This window comes from Bactrocera dorsalis, chromosome 5 (genome assembly GCF_023373825.1).
Source record: "Bactrocera dorsalis isolate Fly_Bdor chromosome 5, ASM2337382v1, whole genome shotgun sequence".
Lineage (NCBI taxonomy): Eukaryota > Metazoa > Arthropoda > Insecta > Diptera > Tephritidae > Bactrocera > Bactrocera dorsalis.
In genome coordinates, this window is record NC_064307.1 from 54,274,429 (window position 1) to 54,294,049 (window position 19,621).

General features: G+C 36.0%; 3 protein-coding genes and 2 long non-coding RNA genes across 8 annotated transcripts; 3 read left to right on the forward strand and 2 right to left on the reverse strand.

Annotated features, from left to right (window-relative positions):
- The first annotated feature begins 256 nt into the window (after positions 1-256).
- Positions 257-1,101, forward strand: LOC105224533 (probable prefoldin subunit 6). The gene is made up of 2 exons (XM_011202645.4): positions 257-445; positions 583-1,101. The coding sequence occupies exons 1-2, from the start codon at positions 373-375 to the stop codon at positions 885-887; spliced, it is 378 nt and encodes a 125-aa protein (XP_011200947.1). The 5' UTR covers positions 257-372; the 3' UTR covers positions 888-1,101.
- A 3,033-nt stretch (positions 1,102-4,134) lies between these two features.
- LOC105223780 (zinc finger BED domain-containing protein 4) lies at positions 4,135-9,102 on the forward strand. 4 transcript variants are annotated; one of them, XM_049458108.1, is made up of 4 exons: positions 4,135-4,272; positions 4,330-4,582; positions 5,208-5,934; positions 6,067-6,198. In XM_049458108.1, the coding sequence occupies exons 1-3, from the start codon at positions 4,224-4,226 to the stop codon at positions 5,272-5,274; spliced, it is 369 nt and encodes a 122-aa protein (XP_049314065.1). In that variant the 5' UTR covers positions 4,135-4,223; the 3' UTR covers positions 5,275-5,934; positions 6,067-6,198. The 4 variants fall into 4 exon arrangements, with proteins under 4 accessions (XP_049314065.1, XP_049314064.1, XP_029405563.2 ...); XM_049458107.1 differs by lacking the exons at positions 5,208-5,934; positions 6,067-6,198 and adding an exon at positions 7,573-9,102; XM_029549703.2 differs by lacking the exons at positions 4,135-4,272; positions 4,330-4,582 and having other exon boundaries at positions 4,999-5,934; positions 6,067-7,380.
- Positions 9,103-9,111: 9 nt separating this feature from the next.
- LOC125778816 (uncharacterized) lies at positions 9,112-11,311 on the forward strand. Its single transcript, XR_007422954.1, has 2 exons — positions 9,112-9,684; positions 9,764-11,311. It is a non-coding gene; the product is annotated as an uncharacterized LOC125778816 (long non-coding RNA).
- Positions 11,312-13,683: 2,372 nt separating this feature from the next.
- LOC125778812 (uncharacterized) lies at positions 13,684-14,397 on the reverse strand. Its single transcript, XM_049458132.1, has 3 exons — positions 14,185-14,397; positions 13,967-14,120; positions 13,684-13,909 (listed from the first exon to the last, which is right to left on the reverse strand). The coding sequence occupies exons 1-3, from the start codon at positions 14,395-14,397 to the stop codon at positions 13,794-13,796; spliced, it is 483 nt and encodes a 160-aa protein (XP_049314089.1). The 3' UTR covers positions 13,684-13,793.
- A 263-nt stretch (positions 14,398-14,660) lies between these two features.
- Positions 14,661-15,885, reverse strand: LOC125778820 (uncharacterized). Its single transcript, XR_007422958.1, has 4 exons — positions 15,783-15,885; positions 15,649-15,717; positions 15,546-15,576; positions 14,661-15,491 (listed from the first exon to the last, which is right to left on the reverse strand). It is a non-coding gene; the product is annotated as an uncharacterized LOC125778820 (long non-coding RNA).
- Positions 15,886-19,621: the final 3,736 nt, after the last annotated feature.

The following is a 19,621-nucleotide window of genomic DNA, read 5'->3' on the forward strand; positions in this document are numbered from 1 at the left end:
CAATGAATAAATAAAACAAAAATCAATGCACGTTCGAATTTATCGTAAGGTAAAAAAATATACACATATGTATAAAAATATATAAAAATCTATTAAAAAAAAATGTATTAGACGGATGCTGAATGGAAAAACTAATTAAGAATTAGGTGTAGTCATGATATATTTTAATTGCAATTTACATACTTGGCAATTCTATAATTTGTTATCTGTCATTGAATTCGCTTTGCTCTTTGACAGTTATATTAAAATTCGCTGCATAAACTCATGTGGTGTTACTTGGACATTTATCCATGACTTGGATTTGTCGTTTCATCCGCAGCTGTTTTAAAAAATATAAATATTAATTCAATATTTCTGGAATAGTTCTTAAAAATGGATAAAAATAGCACTGCATTGGTGAAGAAATTGCAATCAGAGCTCGAAGCTTATCAAAATCTGCAAAAAAGTAAGTCTTAGTCGGCCGAATTACGGTTACTTATTCGCAGTAAAACAAAATAAATGTGCATGTACATATGTATATATGTTTACATTCTTATGTATCATGTTTTTAAATGGTTAAGAATTGTTTTTTCTTTTTTTTAGCGTGTGTGAAATTGGTAAAACAGCGTACACTCCTTGAATCTCAATTAAATGAGAATAAATGTGTGTTGGACGAATTAAATATACTCGGTCCAGATAATAAAGTCTACAAGTTGTATGGACCCGTTTTAGTGAAGCAGGATCTGGAGGAATCACGTCAAAATGTTGGCAAGCGAATTGAATATATTTCGAAAGAACTGAAAGGTTCAAACGATACATTGGAGAATATGGAAAAAGATATGACAAAACATCGGGAGACAGTACAAAAGTTGCAACAGCAATATCAAGTAGCAGTAGCAATGAAATAAGAATATATAGAAGGCACAATTATTTATAAAAACAATTTCAGAGGATCTATAGGAAATACATAACTCATCAAGATTAATAGTAAAAACTAAATTTTCACTTGATTATTTGAGAATTCCGAAATTTTCAATATTATATACATACTTATGTATAATTCTAAATATTTCACTAGACATAGGCAATAAATTAAGACTTCGTACGGGTTGCCTACTAATATTCCAGTAGTAATAACACATTTGGTACGTTTTGTGTACTATTAAAACAAATCAGATTTGTCACCTAATATTTAGCAGATCACAAAACCAAAAAGAACTCTTGCTTGCCAGTTTGAATATATAGCAGTCACTTGTAGAGATCATTATAGATATTACGATTGTTTTTTGTTTTTTTTTTTTAGATCTATTAGTATTGCTAACTGGGAATGGGATCCGCTGTTAAGGTTATGCAGATAACATTGTTATTATAGCCAGAGATTAATTTGAGGACACTATCTGTGACTTATTGCAGTGAAGTTTAAGCCTCGCAAAAGGGTGGTGCAGTGGGGTTGAGACCATTCTAAGACCACCATCGTCCCGTTCGCGAGACTTAGGTCTCTGCCCGGCCTCAGAAACCGTACACTTATCTTGGTCTCACGCTGGATTCCACTCTGCGGACATGACCTTGGTCTAGGCGACTAAAGCTCTAATGGTGTCAAATCGACTGGCTGGAAAATCTTGTGGCTGCAAGCCTCATTTTTTATGCTAGTGGCATTTGACAGTCGCGTACATAACTCTTCTTTATTATCCAAAGCTTATTCAATTCATTTTCTCCCTCATTTACATCGGATGTTTCATTAATCATTTGTATCGTTAACTGCCGTAACCACAGTGGGTCATATTCACCCTATGAATCGATATAAAGTTCCTTAAAATGTACAAGTAAACAGGTCCCGGTTGGTGGTATAGTCTTTAGAAGAAAGTAATTATTTATGAACACTCAACACAAAAATACTAGATAACCCACCTATTATGGCCTGTAATGTAAGGACGCTGATTGCTTAAATCGTCCTCGTCCAACACTAGAAACTCGTCTAAGCAGGTTTTCTGTCTACGCGGGCGGCAGACTAGTAAATTTGTCACAGTTGTACGACGCACTGGACCACATGTTCGCGCAAAGGAACAACCTGACGGACCAGCCAACTCGTACAGTGATTCCGCATACGAACCATCATAAGAATCGTTTATGGTCACGTCAATATGTGCGCCATTCTCTGCCGGTTGATATGTGAAATTGAAGCGAGCATGACACAATTTCAAATGTTTAAGCAGCGCATACAAACGCAAGCAGTCCAAACCACACCATGGACATACTACCTCCTGTATGTACTCCGTTTGTTGTCGTGTATTGTTACTATATAAAAAATTATAAACTACTAGAGGACCCGCTTACGTTTTATTGTGGCTGATACATAGATAGTACCACTAATACCATCTATATGATTTCTATTAGTTAGATTATAAGTATTAGTTAAGGAATAATCGCATTTTTGATGAAGCAACAAAAATGAATCAAAAAGCATTTCGTGCCTTAAGAAAGAATTGGTTTTTGGGGCAAAAATACTTTTGAATTTGGGCTGTGCATCAGTGAAATCAATCGAGTCCAATCGGATGTCAACCTGGTGGACTGCATATTAAGAAACGGTTCTCAAGCGTGGAAAGACAAAAAAATTAGCTGGCAAGGTTATGGCATCAGTCTTTTGGGATGCCCGTGGTATATTATTCATCGAATGATAAATGAGCCAGTTTTAATTCATTGCATTGTGTATTTGATTGCAGTTCCATTCTACCATTCCCAATATTTAGCAATTTTATCATTTTTCAGGAAGGATCAGTTTAAATATTGCATTGCTCTGTGCAATGCTTCGAAAAGATTTCTGTATATCTCAAATTTTTTATCAACACTTCAGTTATGCCGCTATTTTTTATGCCAGACCTTTTGCAATTTTAAAGTGCCTGTCAAGATACCCCCTCCAATAGTTAGCAGGTATGAAAAAAATGTTATAGCTACCCATAGATGTATTGAATCACCCAATTTATTACTTAAGAACAAACAACTCTGTCCACAATATAAAAACTTGATCCACAGATGTCGCCTTTTACTTTGGCATCGTTTTCTTTAATGCACGTTTACGCCAATTTAAGGTTTGAATACTGGATACTGCGATGGTAGCGCCATCTATCAGTCAAACATTCCAAAATTAACAATTGATTACAAATGAAAACATTTTCCAGTGGACCAAATTGTAAATTTAAACCATTCCCGAATCTCCTTGAACATACACACAAAATTTCATCAAAATCGGTCCATCCGTTTAGGAGCAGTTCAAATGCAAACACACGGTCAGAAGATTTATATATATAAAGATTTGTATTTTTATACTTTTATTATTATGATTTACATGCGTGCCTAAATTTGGAGTTTGATTGACTTTGCCATTGAATGGCATTTCGACGTCATTTACATTGTCGCCAAAAAGGTTAAGATCCTTTGCTTTAGCACTACTAGGCACTTCATTTTCCGACCAGGTTAGACGAAACTTAAAAGTTGGAAATTAATTGAAAGCGTCGAATTTCAACGAGAGTGGAATGTAATTGTCTGGCAATGTCGTGCGTTTCTTTGGAGAAAAAGATTTTATCTTCATCGAATTGAGCTCCTACATCACCGCTTTGTAAGCACCTTTAGGTATAAAGCATATGTATATTCTTCTCAATTACGCTTAATTCGCATCCAAAGATTTTCGTACTAATTTTTCCGCGCTTGCAAGATTTTTCTGTATTAAACTGGTCAATAAATTTTTAAATACAGTATACTCATAACCAGGGTTTTCATTTACTACTCCGTAGCACCAAAATTTCTGGAATTATTGCTATGGTATAGTTACCGCACTCACTTTGCCGGTAGCCATAGCAGAACAATGTAAAAGTAGGTAAAAAACCAGAGCTGTAGCAATAGCCAAAAATGAGGTGCTATACTCTGCTTTGGCGTAGCGGTAGCACACGAGAGTTAATTAGCTCTGCTCAAAACAAGCGCTTTTTATTAAGAATGATAGAGAAAGAGATTACGCAATGCGCATGTTTGATTTCAGTCAGCTGTTCTTGCTGACGTCACGGTTGACTTATTTTTGCACGCGCTTTTGAATGTGAATTCGAATTGTGTTTTCAAGTGTTGTATTAATTGTGAAATTGTATGTTTTTTAAAATGTGTTGCGCAGTGTTCGGATGCAATAATAATAATGGTAAAAATTGTGCTACGAAATGGAGATTTTTCCATTTCCCTAAAGATAAAACAGTACTAAAATAATGATAAAAATGCATGAAACATTCGAAAGAAACTTGCAGTTTGAAATGGGTAATTATAGCATTTTGATTACAATAATTTTACTTTTATAACCAAACACTCTTGCAGGTTTAAGTTCGCGGAATCCAACTAAGTTGCATCCTAGCGCTTTTCCCACGTTAACCACTGCTCCTGCAGAGGCTAATGAACGGCAGAAAAGGATGGAGTCTCGTTCCAAAAAAGAGATGTTAACAACAATGTTGAAGAATACCGCCCCTGTTGAAGTAATTCAAGAAGACGAGGTTGGGGAGGCACCTCAAATGGCAGGAGAGCAGATCATCGATGAGAAAGACGAAAAAATACTGCATTTGGAAACAGAAATGTTAGTCCTAATTGATATTGATGAAGTATCTTTTTCTTAGGGGCATGCGAATATTCGAAATTTCGAATTATTCGACGCGAATCGAACCGAATTATTCGAATCGACATTCGACTCGAATATTCGTATTATTCGAATTATTCGAACTATTCGAATTACTCGAACTATTCGAATTACTCGAACTATTCGAATTACTCGAACTATTCGAATTACTCGAACTACTCGAATATTTTAATATTTGACTATTTGCATGATTTTTTAATTAGCGCCAGTAGTATCTGAATCTCTGTCATGCATCTGACGTACATTTGTCATTTTCGTTTAAAATTTTCAAAAAATCAAACGTTGGTTATTTTTTTTAATTAAATAAATGTCTTCCAATAATTCGGAAGAGGAAAGTGTGATTATGGAAGTGGAAGCTGAAATTGGTGTGGGAAGTAATAATGAGGTTGTGTCTTCAACACATCGGAGTCCTGCTTGGAATTTTTTTAAGCTCAATACTGAAGGATACCGAAAAGCAATATGCAATACTTGCTCGAAAGTATTAAAATTACCAACATGTATGATGTTTTTTTCTGACTTATATACACATATATATCTATACTAATTAATCATTATGTTTTTCTAGCTACTACGTCACCTATGTTAAAGCATTTATATTCAACACATCCTATTTTATATCAGAAATGTGTTGAAATAGGAAAAAAGGGTATAGTTGCAGAAGAAAGTAAGAGTACTAAAGAATCGCCAAAACGTCAGAAACTCGGGCCACCTACTAAAGCAGAGCTAGATCAACTATGTATGGAGATGATAGCAATTGATCTGAAACCTTTTTCTTGTGTAGAAGATACAGGTTTTCGAAGATTACTAAAAAGACTCGATTCTACATATGATCCGCCATCAAGTACTACTTGCTCCCGTAGTCTCTGTCCTAATTTATACGAACAAATCAAACAAAAATTGATGGACGAATTGCAGAATGATATAGCATCTGGCTTAATGAGTTTATCTTTCACTACTGGAAGTCAAGATCTGGGCATCATTACTTATCATTAACTGTACATTACATGACAAGTAATTTCCAATTGAAAAATTTAATGATTGGCCTAACGCAACTTGAAGATCGTCACACAGGAAATTATATTAAATTAAAACTTGAAGAAATGATGTTGGAGTGGAATTTATTAGATGTTCCTAATGTTCCAATTTTCTTTACTACTGACAATGGTGCTAACATCTGTAATGCTATCCGTCAAAGTAGTTGGAATCACATCCATTGTTTTGCGCATACACTTCAACTGGTTATAAAAGATTGCCAAAAACACACCAAAGGAATTGAGAAATTATTAAAAAAGGTAAAGTTTATCGTACTAATAATTGAAAGCATTGCAAACTTAAAAATAATTATGAAACTCAATTTGTTTATGATTGAATCAAATTTAATCAGAAATATTCAAAATATATTTTTAACACAATTTTTTTTTCAGGCACGACATATAACAACACACTTCCACCAATCTGAGCCGGCTCGACGAGACTTTGAGAATGCTCAAAAGGTTTCAAGTGATAAAACACCATTAAAATTAATTCAATCAGTACCAACTCGCTGGAATTCGGATTACGATATGCTCGAGCGCATGAAAAAATTGCAACAACCATTATCTGTTGCGCTTTCGCGAAGTGCAAGTGTAACTGGATTGTCTGGCACTGACTGGAAGAGAATCAGTGATATTATTAACGTCTTAGATCCTTTGAATGAGGCCACTAAAATTTCTTGTGGATCAAAATACCCGACGATCTCTATGATTGAGTCAATCATTCAAGGGATTAAAGAAGCTCTAGAAAATCTAAATTTCGATCACGAGACAAACGTTGGTCTAAATAACTTTAATGATGAAGGTAGTGATTACGATGATAATAATAATGATGAGGACTTAGAAATTTCAACGTGTGAAAACGAATCTCAGATGCCCATGGGGTATAACTTTTCAACCAATATAATCCGTAGTTTAAAAATTAGGTTTTGTGAGATCGAACAAGATACGTTATATCGTAAATGCACATTTCTTGATCCTCGTTATCGGGATTACTTTTTAACTGATGAAAAGATGAAGGATGACATAAAAAAAGGAATTAAGGATGAGATTATCGCTTGCAAATTTTCGAACAATGTTTTTGAAAATGAACATGAAACTGTTGCTGAGCCTCCTGTAATCAAACCCACCAAGTTTTGGGACTTCATGAAACAGCGACAAACTAATAGAGAAGAAACAGTAACTTTGCGTCTTGAGAAAGACATTGATCAAGAACTTATTCAATACATGTATTCGGAAAATATTGATCCTTGGGATGATCCTATTCAGTGGTGGAAAAAAGAATCAATTAAATATCCTTTGTTATCTCTGATGGCTCGACGTTATTTGCCAATTCCATCTACGTCTGTTGAAAGTGAGCGGCTCTTTTCGACTGCTGGAGACATTGTGACTGAAAAACGAAATTCATTATCACCTGATAATGTTGCTCGGTTGTTATTTTTGAATAAAAATTTAAATCGTTATGTTTAATTGAATATTATGATTAAATAGAGGAACGTTGTTCCATTAAAACACGTGAACAAACGAACTTCTTAGAAATAAGTATTTAATTAGAGACGTTTATGAGTTTATGATTAATTATATTGTTCAAAACGTTGTTAATAAATGTCTAAATCAATTTGAATTAAATAATAGTTTTATTTTCTTTAATTTTGTTCTATTACTGCAATAGAATAATCTATTTAAGATTTTACTTCTTTATTCGATCCGAGATTCGACCCGTATATTCGCATTATTCGAATAGTTCGAATAATTCGAATAGTTCGAACTATTCGAAATATTCGATATTTGACTCGAATATCGAATCGAATCTAAGGATTCGATTCGACTCGAATCGAACTGGATTCGCATACCCCTACTTTTTCTTACATAAGTATGTGTATTTCTTATTATTTTTAGACAAAGGCTGAATAGTGTTATTGGAACTTTGAAAAAGTGCAAAAACGAGCAGTTAGCAGAAATTAAACGCCTTAGGATTTCCATTAAAACCGCGGAATTCCACAGAAATAATTTGGAGCAAAAACTTAGCTGCATTTTCGCCAACGGCCAGGTAGGATATAAATTCAAATAATACAATGAAAATTCAATTAAATGAATATGTAAAAATATAAAATAATATAAAATATTCACTTATATTGATGTTAACTTTTGGTGTTGTTCATGTTTTTGTATGCCTGCAATACAAAATTGCTTCTTATTGCAAAGAAAAACAAACAACTGAAAATCAGCTGATTGTACGTTGGTCAACCGTGACGTAGATGCGCAACGAACAAAACTTGAACTCGTCATTCCACAATCTTTGTTTCTATCATCCTTGGTTTTTTATAACATCTTCCATAGTGGCCAGATCGAACAAAATAAGAGTGTTTGGGCATTTAAATTAAAACACCCAACATTAATTACGATTGCAAATATTGTTTTGTTGTTTGTTACTATTATAAGGAATACGTTCCTTAACTCGCGCGTCGACGATGACGTGCCCTCCTGTAGCAGTACAAATCGCGTGACACAACCCTCTCGACCAGGATCGGCTGTGAAGAGGAATGTGGTTTCACAAAAGTGGAATCGAGGGGCGAACGAAAGAGAAGAAGGCAACGAGGAAACATCCCACGTACCCCGGTAGTAGGACGCCCAGCTCACGATGACCCACGCAGAGCGGGCATGAGTGGAGCCACTCTCAAATGGTACCTAAGATAAGACGGCATGACACCGAAGACAGCTGAGAAGCGGGCTCTGAGTAGGGAAAGCAACCCTTCTCCTAACAATGTACGACGCGCAGGTGCCAACGCATCGTCTGCAATAAGACACAGAAATCGGAGGCGTCGCCGGGCCAACGCAGCCTCGTCGGAGGGACGGAGCGACGGAGCAATGTAAGGCCAGCACCCCAAGAGGCAGCCAGTCGATCGGAAAAGCGGCCAAATAACTCTTCAGGAGTCACCCAGGTCGAAAAGAATCAGAGCAGACAAACCACAGGAAGACAGTGGAAAACGCTCCAACCCTAACCCACCGCCGGCGAGAGCCGTAAGTCGAAAATACCGGATTGCGGTGGTGCCCCGCAACTACCCGGCGGAGACTCTGGGGTCCGAAGAGCAGACGGCACTCCAAGACTGCCTGGTAACCGCCTTATTCATGGGCGATGGCTACACTGGCGCCTTTAGCGGCATCTATTTCAAGGGTGGTATGCTGCTGGTCGATTGCCAGGATGAGAAAGCGGCCACCTGGTTAACGGAAATGACGCCAAGGCTAGAGGGTTGGAAGGGTCCGGTCCTGTGTGTTAAGAGAGGTGAAGAAATACCACAATTGCAAAGCATGACGGTATTCTTTCCCCAAAGTGCGGACAAGACCTACGACTTCGCGCTTGGTTTAGTAGAAAACCAAAACGAGAGCTTAAGCACCTCGGCATGGAAGGTCATAGCGAGCAGCGTTGAGCGGTCAACATAACAATAGATGACGAGTCCTACAAATATATCAGACAGAAGGGATTCCGGCTGAACTTCCGTTTCAGCAAGGTAGTAATGAGGCCATGGAGGCCCAAGGCAATGACAACGGCGAGCCAGGAGCCTGCGACGGGGATGACTATAGTACCGACTTTATCCGTAGCCAGCTCAGCAGTGCATGAGGCGACTGCCGCTGGGGCTGCGGGAGAGCGACCCGAGTCCCCCAACGACACCATCTCGGCTGGGGAGGCTGTGACCACCGCCGCTGATGAATGCAGGCGCAACGAGCTCCCCAACGAGCATAAAGGTATGCTGCCATCCACCCAAAAGCTTCTGGAAGGGCAGGAAATGCAGGTTGATGAAGATGGCGGGGACGAGGACCTGTTACTCATCGAGCCGATATTGTAAGCTCCAGCGCCAGCATAGAAGTTGCCCTGATGAACCTGCATCACGCATCGGCAGCCTCGGCTGTCATCGTGAAAAGGTTCATCTCGGATAACCGGGTATCCTCTTATTCCAAGAACCATTGGTGTACAAAGGTGAGGTAAGAGGCCTCAATTCGAGAAATAGAAAGGTAATCTGGGATCTTTCTAGCGAGAGACCCTGTTCTTGTGTAGTCGTTAGAACCGATATAGACTTCTTCTGTATTTCAGAGTTTCTAACCCAAGATCTGGTGGCGGTACAGGTGAAGGACAGGGAAGGTTCGGACTTCGTCCTCGCAGGAGAGGGCAGAAACACTCCTACAAGCGCACTTTTCGGAGGCGGTTCAGGCTGACCTAACTCCAGCATCGGTCACATATAGGCCGGATCGCTTAGACTGGCTAGCTGTAAAGAATTTGTTCACTGCAGACTCAGTCAAGTGGGCACTGGCCTCCTTTTCGAACTATAAGTCACCGGGAGAGATGGTCGCCATGTTTGTTGCTCCTTTGGTAGAGTAGACTGAAACTTCGAAGACTGTGTCCACCAGGAATTGTGGAAGTAAGTAAGTCCGTGATGAAGATGGTGGGAGAGAGGCGATTTCCGCCGCCTCTCCCGCTTGTTGGCAAGGTGTGCATTTTTGAGCTAGGCAGCCAAGCTTTTTAAGACACCAGCCGGTATTACTGGTAAGCAGGGCAGAAGAAACAGATCTGCGTCTATTGACGGTGTCTACAAGTTAGAAGAAAATCGAATTTAAACCTAAATATAAGACTATGGAATTTATCCAAATGCACTGCATTTATATTCAAATGCACTGCATTTATGGCTTTATGGCAACTTCATGAACATGAAGAAGGTTAATTTGCTTGAATAAGTGAAGTAAATATTTTCACGCAACTCGGTATCGATTGAGAAAAGTGCTATTAGCATTGAACGCTCTGTGGTTTGGTAGTTATCGCAGTCGTGTGTGAACCGAAGGAGCAGAGGCTGTCAAATCTTAATCTTTTTATGTCGGAATGTTAATTTTTAGTTAAGTTCCGATCTGTACTCCTTCATGCAGTTCGGGAACATGGTCACTGTGGATTTAGTACGCTTTTAATTTTAAGTACATGACATCAATTTCATTGCCCAACGTCATCACGCAGTCTACAGCGTACGAGTTGATGGACATTCCCTCTGATGGTCAGGAAGTTTCGAAAAATGGGAGTTAAGTAGTATCGGAGGCAGAAGATCACTTTTCGGTAGCCTCTGTTTAATTCTTCTCAAATTGCAGTTTTTACCTCGAAACAGTTCAGATGATTTTCGCCCGCCCGGGTAGTTCATAGTCCATCTCTTCAACCATCTTCAACCATGGACGAAGCGTGGATTGTTCGATGTACTCATCTAGCGTTTTGTGGTTGCCAATAGATTCGAAAGATTTAGCATCGACTATCGAAATGTTCGCTTGCCGAACAATTGTATCACACGCCAAATAAAATACAACGCAATTCGCACAGTAAAATTAGACCTGAACGGAATATTTCTCACCATAACAATTACGATACTCCAATGAAAATAATCTTGGTACTATTCATTTTTGTACTCTGTTAACTTGTTGCTAGAGAGTATTATAGTTTTATTCATCTAACGGTTATACGTATCACTTAAACTAGGCGAAATAGATATAGGTTTATATATAGTATAGACAAGTTGAATTTGTCCTTTTGCACCAGTTGCATTTTTATGTTTGCTTATTCAAAATATACATTTGAAATAAATTGAAACTTGATGGTTTGGCTGCTGAAGACTAACTGACTTTATTCAGAATATAATTTTATGGCTTAACTTAAAATTGAACTAACATCTACCTATGATATCTTATTTCTATGAATTACAGAAACTGGAACCGCAGCTGCTCATACGTTGTGGTCAGCAATAAAAGACTTTGTTTGTTTAGTCCAGTGTTGTCCAACGTGACTGTGTGCACGTTATGTTTGTGTTGGTTATTCTAGTGTCAACTGATCGCAAAATTCTGCTTTGATTGCCTACGAAGTTGAATACGGTAGCACAATCGTGCTTTCACAGACACTTGTCGCGACATGTTGGTGTGAGGTGTCTGGCACTGTCCGTGCGCTATTGTGCGCATAGGCCGTGGACAATGCTGGTTTAGTCTGTTGGCAGCTAGCATCTGATTGCGAGCGCTGCCAACTGGCGTGGGAGCATGATGACTTCAAGGTTGATGGGCAAAACTGCTGATGTCGCATGTTCCCTAGCGTAGTGATGTGATGTTTGGAGTGGAAGTCATGGCGTGGGAGTCATGTGTTAACTCCTCCCTCTCTTAAGTATAATCGTCCACGATTATTCGCTGTTATTTGTATCATTTGCATTGACCTGCCTCAATATTTCTTCAATGACTAGGTCATTACTTTGTTGAGTTTGCCTCCTCATTATAAGGTTAATTGTTGTACGTTTACAAAATTTTGCAATAAGTATGATGAACAGAATCATTGTGACAACGCATAAAATTATCTTCATGCTACTGTGGTTTGTTTCTATCTTTTGGTTTATGTTTGATATTCTTTTAATGTTTTTAATATCAATTTGGTCAATGTTTTCCAAGGTTAGTTCTTCCAACTCTTTTACGATGTTTAATTTCTGTAAACCGTGGTACTCTATGTTGTCATAAGCACTGTGTTCTTGTTTTCGAAAATTGTATTGTTGATTGTTACTTTATCCTCAAATATTACTAAATGTGTTCCATTTATAGTTATTTTTTCATTAAATCCATCTTCTATTATAAATTTATCATTATTTAATATTATTATGCCCTCTCTTACATTGTCGATTTTTTTATAGTTTTTAGCATAACTAATGTTACAATGCGCTGTGTTTTTGTTGAGCAGATCTAATAAACAATTCGGTTTATGTTCTATTTGACAAAAATTAATGACTGTTTTATTATTACAATTTTTTAATAATTTAAAGTGTCCTCCTCTCTTTCCAACAGTTCTGTAGCCTAACTGTAGTATCTTGTCTTTTCGAATTACAGGCTCAATAAGAAATTTCTGATAAAAATCATTTACTATGGGATACTGTATTATGAAGTATATCGTTTCGTTATTCTGCATTACCTTAAGTTTAGAATTACTTAGTATGCTTGTTATGCTAATTTTATCTTTTAAGCTTGCATTTATATCTATTAGTTAATTGTCTGTTAATAAAAGTGGGTTAACTACATCCATTTTAATCGACATTATTGAATAAATAATATTTTCTAATTCTAATATGATAATATTATTTCTATGTGAAATAAGTTCAAAAATGTTATCCTCTTTTGTTATTCCATGATCATTTTTTAGTTCATTTATTCTTTCCGTTATCTGATTGATTTTGTTAGTGATTTCTGCATTTACTATTAACTGATCGTTATTGGATTCTATTAATGCCTCAGTTTTTATTTTTACTTCATTGAAATCATAAAAATCCGATGTAGCGGCGACAAACTTAAGTGCCGATCCTAGTAAATTTATACTGCGTGAATACCTATGAAGTAAAGTCTACCCTGCAAGACGGGTAGTTGTTAGCAAACGTGTAAACGAGTTGTTATTGTTCACTTTTGCATTCGTTAAAATATTTGTTACTTTTGTTCAGAGAGTGGGAAAAAAGTAACACATAGCTATTTAATGTTCAATGGTTATCTCGCTCTAACCAATAGCAAATATCGCATGCTGCCTTGTTCTTACAGAATACAAACATTTGTTAGCAAATCTCTTCACAGTATGTTACGGGTAACAAATTATTTTGTTAGCGCTTAGCTTACCCATGTGTTATGGATAACAAAAAGTATTTGTTACTCGAATATCTGTTAGTGTTATTATTTTGGTTATTAGTTTGTTACCTTTAACATGTAATCATGTTAGCAGGAACAAGCTGTAACAAGCATATCTGTTACCCATTTGTTACTTCTAGCAAATTCAATTATTTTAAATAAAAGTCATTTTTTTAAATTATTTTGCTTTATTTAATAATAAAATCAAAATCAGATATTAATTAAATTAATAATATGCCTATTATTATTGCATTCGGCAGAAAAATTATATACAAGTTATTTGAGTATAAAAATTATAATTGTAAAAATTCATATTTTTAAAAGTAAAATTAGACACTTCAACTTAGAACTAATATATACAACTTAAAACTAATATGTACATCTTAAAACTAATATTTACAACTTAAAACTAATATTTACAACTTAAAACTAATATATATAAGTAATAATAATAAAACTTATATTAATTTAGCCCTTAGTTTATGTTTCTTCTGTTTATAACGATTGTGGCTTAAGGCCACAAATCTCCGGAGCTCCCCATATATACTGTTTTTATCCTTGTCAGGAAATATATCTAAAATTAAACGTAATAAGTTAAGGCATTCAAATATATACCAATAAAAAAACCTACCAAAAACTAACCCTACGCATTTTAGTTTTAGTAGGGATTTCTTCTCCTTGCGCCCCTCTAAATTGTAATGGTACATTACATCGTCTGAAAACAAACCACGTAGTACGCCGTCCACACTGCCTTTTGCGCCCTTCGACTTCAATATTAGCCGCATCTGTAAAAAAAAATTACAGTAAATTATAATACAATCGCATAATATTTAAAAACGAAATATTTACCATAGCATCCGTGCTTTCCTTTTGGGAAAGTTTTTCTTCCACGAAGCGCACGTGCTCTTCCGATGACATGGGTAGTTTCGAAGCGAGCTCCAGGTAATGCTCGTCCTCCAAATCACCGGTGATGCGGCTAATTGAATGATGCGTCTTTGCTGCTATGACGCGGCATTCGCGCAATAATTTACTTTGCACCTGCACCTCGGCCTTCTCTGGCATCTAGAAAATTAAAATACATATAAAAATTAGCTTCTTCTTAAAAATATTAAGTTTAATTAAAAAATATAATATAGCAACAAATATTACTTTGATAAAGATTTTTGATTTGTAAATACTTACAGATAGTATATTACAGGAGGAAAATATAGTTGAGAAGTGTCTTTTTAAAAGAGAATATCTATTTCTTAATTAATTTTTGTAAAATGAGAAAACATTATATATAAATATTTACTGATTTACCGTATTTCTGTTTAAGACACATAATTTAACCCTTTTTTACTTGCGACATATCTTTTTGAGATCAACATCCAAGTAAAGAAGTTGTGTATTTCAGCACTAAAGAAAAGACTATATAAATAGTTTAAAAAAATTAAAATGTAAATATCCTTTTTTGAAAAGACACTCCTCATTTGCTTGAAGCTTGAAAAAGTTTAATTTTAATTTAATTTTTAAAATCCTGCTTAGGAGCAGAAATGCGTATATGTATGTAGTTATATGATGAAACACTAATGTTGTTTTTATTTTAAACAATTTTAGATATTCTGCATACGAACAGATATCTTGGACGAACAAATGAACATTTTTAATTATAGAGGAGGTTATCCAGTTCAAGAATATAAATATTCGAGATATTTGCGTTTAAAGGTGGGTTTCCAGCTCTCAAAAAAAGCAAAAACTTCATATAAAAAACGCTTATGAAATGATCAAGAAGTTTTCTGGTGTAAATTAAGTTTACACTTATATTTCGCTTTTTATGTTCACTAGCACTTCACTAATTCTGAAAAACCTCCTCAATTCGACAATACCCATTTTATTCCCGAAATCCTGGGACGGTATTCTAAAGTCAGCACAATTTTAATTGTAACCGCACAATTCGTTTCAATTTAGATTTCAAATTTTTTACATTTACACATGTATGTATGTATATACATATATATGTAGATATAAAGCACAAATTACATATTTCACAAAAATGCACAATCTATAGCAACTATTTGAAATAAATATGCACTATTTAGCTTTAATAATTTAAAACTTACTCTCTTATTTGTTTGTTGTACGCAATATATGTATTTGAATCCTCCAAATGTTTCCTGTAATATTAAAATTTTTAATTATACACACAACATTAAATTCACAATGCTTACCTTTTTCTCCTTGTTAAGCCTTTTAGTTTCTCTATACAAAATAAATTAAAAATATAAATATGTATTTATAAATAATAAATAAAATATCAAGTAACGAACTTACCTCTTTAAAATCCAAAATAAACTGCGCTTTTCGTTTTCTTCTTCTTGAAAAATTGGGCATTCGTCTCTCCTGTTCTAGCAAGTTAATATTACAATATGTTTAGAATGTCGATAGTTTTTCTCTATCTTACTTACGTATTCTCCCATTCAATTGAAAATTCCAGAAAATGTAACAGTGTTAGTGAACAGCTGAAAATGTTTCAATGTGTTTGTGCAATCTGTTACCTCCGTCTTGCAGGGTTGCTGCGACTCTATTTCTAAAGGGTGATTTTTTAAGAGCTTGATAACTTTTAAAAAAAAAAAAACGCATAAAATTTGCAAAATCTCATCGGTTCTTTATTTGAAACGTTAGATTGGTTCATGACATTTACTTTTTGAAGATAATTTCATTTAAATGTTGACCGCGGCTGCGTCTTAGGTGGTCCATTCGGAAAGTCCAATTTTGGGCAACTTTTTCGAGCATTTCGGCCGGAATAGCCCGAATTTCTTCGGAAATGTTGTCTTCCAAAGCTGGAATAGTTGCTGGCTTATTTCTGTAGACTTTAGACTTGACGTAGCCCCACAAAAATAGTCTAAAGGCGTTAAATCGCATGATCTTGGTGGCCAACTTACGGGTCCATTTCTTGAGATGAATTGTTGTCCGAAGTTTTCCCTCAAAATGGCCATAGAATCGCGAGCTGTGTGGCATGTAGCGCCATCTTGTTGAAACCACATGTCAACCAAGTTCAGTTCTTCCATTTTTGGCAACAAAAAGTTTGTTAGCATCGAACGATAGCGATCGCCATTCACCGTAACGTTGCGTCTAACAGCATCTTTGAAAAAATACGGTCCAATGATTCCACCAGCGTACAAACCACACCAAACAGTGCATTTTTCGGGATGCATGGGCAGTTCTTGAACGGCTTCTGGTTGCTCTTCACCCCAAATGCGGCAATTTTGCTTATTTACGTAGCCATTCAACCAGAAATGAGCCTCATCGCTGAACAAAATTTGTCGATAAAAAAGCGGATTTTCTGCCAACTTTTCTAGGACCCATTCACTGAAAATTCGACGTTGTGGCAGATCGTTCGGCTTCAGTTCTTGCACGAGCTGTATTTTATACGATTTTACACCAAGATCTTTGCGTAAAATCTTCCATGTGGTCGAATAACACAAACCCAATTGCTGCGAACGGCGACGAATCGACATTTCACGGTCTTCAGCCACACTCTCAGAAACAGACGCAATATTCTCTTCTGTACGCACTGTACGCATTCGTGTGGTTGGTTTAATGTCCAATAAAGTAAACTGAGTGCGAAACTTGGTCACAATCGCATTAATTGTTTGCTCACTTGGTCGATTATGTAGACCATAAATCGGACGTAAAGCGCGAAAGACATTTCGAACCGAACACTGATTTTGGTAATAAAATTCAATGATTTGCAAGCGTTGCTCGTTAGTAAGTCTATTCATGATGAAATGTCAAAGCATACTGAGCATCTTTCTCTTTGACACCATGTCTGAAATCCCACGTGATCTGTCAAATACTAATGCATGAAAATCCTAACCTCAAAAAAATCACCCGTTATTATTTTCTGTAGTTCTGGATATGAGAAATGTTCTGCTATGTGGAGATTTTCATAGGCCGTTTTTACAAAATTATTTAGCTCCGTTTTGTGTATGAGAAATTTTGTGTCATTATAAGTTGCGACTTCTCCATCCTCTATAGGTATATAGAACGACCTAGAGTAGTCTATTATCTTTGCCGAAGCGATTGTAAGCCAGAACCTGAAATTAACGAATATTGTCTTTATGAACTTTTTTTCCGCTTATTTTAACAGTTGTACCTAAATCCTCCTGAACTATTTTCTCTACGTAAATATTTGATAACTTATTTCCTAGCCGTTTATTTACTTTAACGTAGACAATATCTCCGTTTTTATATGTTTTATATTTAGTTTTTTTATTATGAAATATTAAATCATTTGCCTGTTTTTTCCTAAGTTTTTCCTCTATATCCTTATGTGATATTTCTTTCCCATAAATTATATCTATTGGCTTATAGTCTGTGACCGAATGAATTGAATTGTTATATTTAATGGTTGCTAATAAGATTATTTCCACGACATCACTTGATTCCCTTCGTTTTTTATGCATCTACCAATTTCTGTGAGTGTACTATGGAATCGCTCCACCTGACCATTTGACTTGCTATGGTAAAGTGGGACCTCATATTGCTGTATATTATGGTTACTTTTAATGTAATTTTTAATTGTTTCTGACTTAAGTGCTGGCTCGTTGTCACACACTATAATCTTCGTTTTAGGGAATAAGTTTAATAGTTCCATAATGCCTACTTTTATATCAATAATTGTGCGTGTTTCTAATTTTTTTACTACTGCGAATTTGGAAAATTTATCGACACATGTCAAGAATGAATTCTTTGCCGTCGAGTAAATATCTATGTATATGTAAAACTAGAGGACCCGTCCACGCTTCACTGTGGCTGATACTACTACTACCATTTATATGATTTCTATTATTTGGATTATAATTATTAGTTAATGAGATATAGCATTTCTGTGAAGCAACTTGTGTTAGTTTACAAAAAAATAGATCATAGAGCATTTCGTGTGCTTCATTGCGTTTGGAGGAAAATACTGCTGAATTTGGGCTCAGGGAAATCCACCCAGGAAAAAATACTTGCTAAGCTTAAAGAGGCGAAAGCTCTGTGCAAAGTGGGTGCCTCGCAACTTCATAATCTAACAAAAACAACGAATAACTGATTCTGAGAAGTGTTTGAGTGCTCTCTAATCGGAATAACCCCGAATTTTTGCGTCGGTGATAGAAACATAGCTCCATCATTTCCCACTGAAGTCCAATCGACAGTCATTCTAGTGGAGTGCTCATGATGAACCGGTTCTCAGGCGTGGAAAGACGAAAAAGGTGACTGGAAAGGTTATGACATCAGTCTTTTGGGATGCACGTGGTATAAAACATACTCAATGACTGATTACTAAGCCAGTTCTTCTTCCTCTTCTTTACTATTCCAAATACTTAGCAATTCTATTATTTTGAGGAAGAATGTGTTCAAAACTGTACGCATATATTCAAATGATTCCTACAAACATGAATTTTGAACAAATGGTTATGATTTGAAATTTAATTTTTGTATTTATGAGCTGTATTAAATTTAAAAGTATCTTATGTCCTTACCCTGGTTCTAAGCTACCTCCCCACCAATTTTCAGCCAAATCGGTTCAGCCGTTCTTGAGTTATAAATGGTGTAACTAACAACAACTTTCTTTTATATATATAGATTTCCCCTGGATAAGTTGGAATAGGAGTTTCTTCAATTTTTTGTCTGTCTGGTTTCCTATTATATTTTGAGAGTAAACAGGTCTTGCATGACCTAATGAGCTCGTTTAACCTTTTCCTAATGTTTGGAAAAAAATAATCTTCTGTTATTTGCTTATAATTTTCTTTTGCATTTCTGTGTGCCCTGTTGTGTTCAGTAACTAAAATTTCTTCTTGATCGTTACATCAATCACAATTTTCTGAGTGTACACGAATTTAATACCTGAAAAGTTCTTTAATAGTGTTACAAAAGTAGTATTAAGATGTATTTGTATTGCTATATGCATCCCTTATTATGAACAATAGGTGTAGGTATATGGAATAGCATTTGTCTTGTTGTAGACATCTGGCGCCGCGAAACAATAGACATCTGGCGCCACAGCCGTCTGCTTGAACAATTGCAGAGTCTGGCGCCGCGGCTGTCTGCTTGTCTGCTTGCGTCTGGCGCCGTATAGCATTATGTTCTGGTAATTTCCAGACGCAATATTCTAGAAGGACACGTCGGCATCAGCGAGAAGTGCGTGGCTATATAAGCCGTGGCAACGCCAACGTAATCAATCAGTGCTAAGAGTAAACTGCTATAGTGTAGACGAGTTGTGAAATAAAGAGTTGTTGAATTAAATTAAACAGTGTTGATT

Bases quoted from the DNA above. Each gene is read 5' to 3' on its own strand.
- LOC105224533 (XM_011202645.4), top strand. From the start codon at position 373: ATGGATAAAAATAGCACTGCATTGGTGAAGAAATTGCAATCAGAGCTC. The intron at 446-582 runs GTAAGTCTTAGT...TCTTTTTTTTAG, and splicing joins TTATCAAAATCTGCAAAAAA to CGTGTGTGAAATTGGTAAAA.
- LOC105223780 (XM_049458106.1), top strand. From the start codon at position 5,647: ATGACAAGTAATTTCCAATTGAAAAATTTAATGATTGGCCTAACGCAA.
- LOC125778812 (XM_049458132.1), bottom strand. From the start codon at position 14,397: ATGCCAGAGAAGGCCGAGGTGCAGGTGCAAAGTAAATTATTGCGCGAA. The intron at 14,121-14,184 runs GTAAATATTTCG...TTTTTTTTACAG, and splicing joins AGGAAAGCACGGATGCTATG to ATGCGGCTAATATTGAAGTC. The intron at 13,910-13,966 runs GTAGGTTTTTTT...GTTTAATTTTAG, and splicing joins ATGCGTAGGGTTAGTTTTTG to ATATATTTCCTGACAAGGAT.